The 2500-nt window shown below is 32.3% G+C and overlaps 1 protein-coding gene across 2 annotated transcripts in view; it reads left to right on the forward strand.

The window, feature by feature from the left end:
• The window catches only part of LOC125043398 (AP-3 complex subunit delta-1-like), a 41037-nt gene that overhangs the window by 21242 nt on the left and 17295 nt on the right, over window positions 1-2500 (forward strand). For both annotated transcript variants that reach the window (XM_047639500.1, XM_047639501.1), the window contains exon 9: window positions 155-203. In XM_047639500.1, the coding sequence (XP_047495456.1) occupies window positions 155-203 (49 nt within the window). The remainder of the gene's footprint in view (window positions 1-154; window positions 204-2500) is intronic.

Below are 2500 nucleotides of genomic sequence, written 5' to 3' on the forward strand. Positions count from 1 at the left end.
CTGCATTTATAATGTAGTCGGTGTGTTATTCATTTTTATACATTTTCTTTCAATATATTTGTCTCTTCCTAGTCTAAGAACTTATTTTATTTTATTTCTCTTTTCCTTTTTGATGTATACAAGGCTCTTCCTGATGTGTTTTGTTTTCCCCCAGCTGTGTGTGCAGAAACTACGGATACTTATTGAAGATTCTGATCAAAATTGTAAGTATTTCCATCTGATAAAGACAGTATCTGAGCTGTTGTCCAAAACCCTTTTTTTTTTTAACTGGTTGATAAAGGAATGATAGTAATGAGACAGTTAATGTTTTCTCTACTTCATTTTGGATTTTATTATCATTCGTTATATCAGCCACTTTCAAGAGTGCTTCTGCTTCTGGCTACCCTGACATAGTTTAATGTACTCTACACATTTCCAGATGATAGATAAATTTAAAGAACTACGACTACAGACATGAATGATAAACAAATTATATATAAAGTACCACATAACAAGCTTATCCCTGTTCATAATAAGTTTTATTATTTTACATCTGATTATTTTCCGTTTCAAACAAATTCAGTTTACAAGACTTTTGTAAAACATTAAAAAAATATATTGTATGGAAGAGGGAAAGAAAAGTGGTGTAACCCAATATGGAAAAAAGGAAAATCCATTGAAAATTTGTTTTGTGAAGTGTGTTTACACATAAATAGGTCAACAAATGCACAGCCACCAATGAGTCAGATAGGAGACCTCGTGGCCTCCCCTGATATGCCTTTTCCTTGAGATGTCAGAAAAAATGTTCTTTTAACTGATGCTAATAATATTGATGCTGTCATAATTATTGCAGACTATAATTGCTACAATATTATTAACATTATTAATAGTAATATGAGATAATAGAGAATATTTCCAAAGATCTAAGAATAGGGTAAGCAAGTGAGATAGATATTACTTGTAATTGACTCCTAAGTCACTAAGCTGTCACTGTAGCCATCTATATGTAAATATAGTTAATAAGTTAATAAACAGTGTGAATATCACATATCATCCCTGGTGACATTGGGCTAAAAAAGTATTATACTTTTATTGGCATTAAATTCATCTTGAGAAAATGAGGGTGTCTAATTCAGATAACTTTTCTTTTCCCTTTCTTTACTTTGAATTAGATCTGAGCTGTGTAGATATAGATCAAAAAAGGGAATTTGGTCATACTTACTGTGAATCCTCTGCATTCAGTAGACATGGGGAATGATTATAGCATCTTTTTATTTTACTGATAGTTGGTTGGCTAAATTAGAGAGATGTTGTTACAGTGTGATCTTGTCAGAAATGTAGTTGACATATTCTTCAGTAAATGTGTTATAGAGTTCACAGAGATTGGCCTTGCACAGACTTAACAGCTGGGACTTCTTTCCAGTAAAAATAAATGCTGCAGACCCACCTTCTGCAACAACTTTACTTCCTTGAGATTATTCAAAATTTTGAAACTTAAACCACACACTTACACATATTAAGACTTTCAGCCATATTCCTCCTCTTAGATCTGTTTGAGATATGCACCCTGCTTTGTTGTTCAGTAAGATACATGCCAGCTGCCTTGATTAGGGTAATTTTATGGATTTTTTTCCTATTTTAAGAACATGGAGTTAATGCATGGAATTTGTGAATGGAACTTTGGAGACGTTTATGGAGAGATTTAATGTATGAGTAAATGTTAGTCATTAGATGAAGAAACCAATGGAAAGGGAAACCTTTGCTATAGATATAAAATATGCTAATTGAACTTGACCATTAGACTTGGTGGCTTACATCTTTCTACTGGTGATTTTGAATTTTAAAGTGTTAGACCTGAAATTAAGAAAGTTAGGGGTCAGAGGGACGCATTGTGTTAATAGTGCATTTTAGTACTTACCTTGTCGAAATGAAATTGAAATTTTATGTATGTAAAAAAAAGTTATTAGTGAATTGTTGCTGATGTAACTCCTCAAGTAAAGTGTTAAAACCACCCTGATCTTCCCTAATCATTCACCAGTTCCATTTATAACCTCCTATGGGGACACTACAGCTGGTGGTAATGCTAAGCTGAAATAAAAAGATCAATGCTTTTAGTTGCTGTAGAGTGCTTAAGGCTGCAAGCATCATCTTCAGTAAAGATGAGTAAGCTTTATCCTAAATAATTGTCACAGTTTTCAGTTTCCCCTCCGTTTTATATTGATTTTATTTTTGTTTGTTGATTTTCATTGTTTTTCTTTCTGTCTTCTGTTCTTCTCCATTGTCCTTTCCTTCTTTGTGCTAAGACTTTTGCTTTTATCAGATATGTAGAGAACATAGAAAAGGTTGACAAAATGATGGCTGAGAGTTTCATGCTTCTTGATTTTAGTAAATTGTTCTTTGGTTTTTGTTATGTCACTGTAATATTTTGCTAAGTGTGATTTTTGTTCAGGCTCAAGTTCATACCCAAAATAGTTGTAGATTTGTCAAATATATACCATATATATTCCATAGTTTTAAAAGA

Source organism: Penaeus chinensis, chromosome 33 (genome assembly GCF_019202785.1).
Source record: "Penaeus chinensis breed Huanghai No. 1 chromosome 33, ASM1920278v2, whole genome shotgun sequence".
Taxonomy (NCBI): domain Eukaryota; kingdom Metazoa; phylum Arthropoda; class Malacostraca; order Decapoda; family Penaeidae; genus Penaeus; species Penaeus chinensis.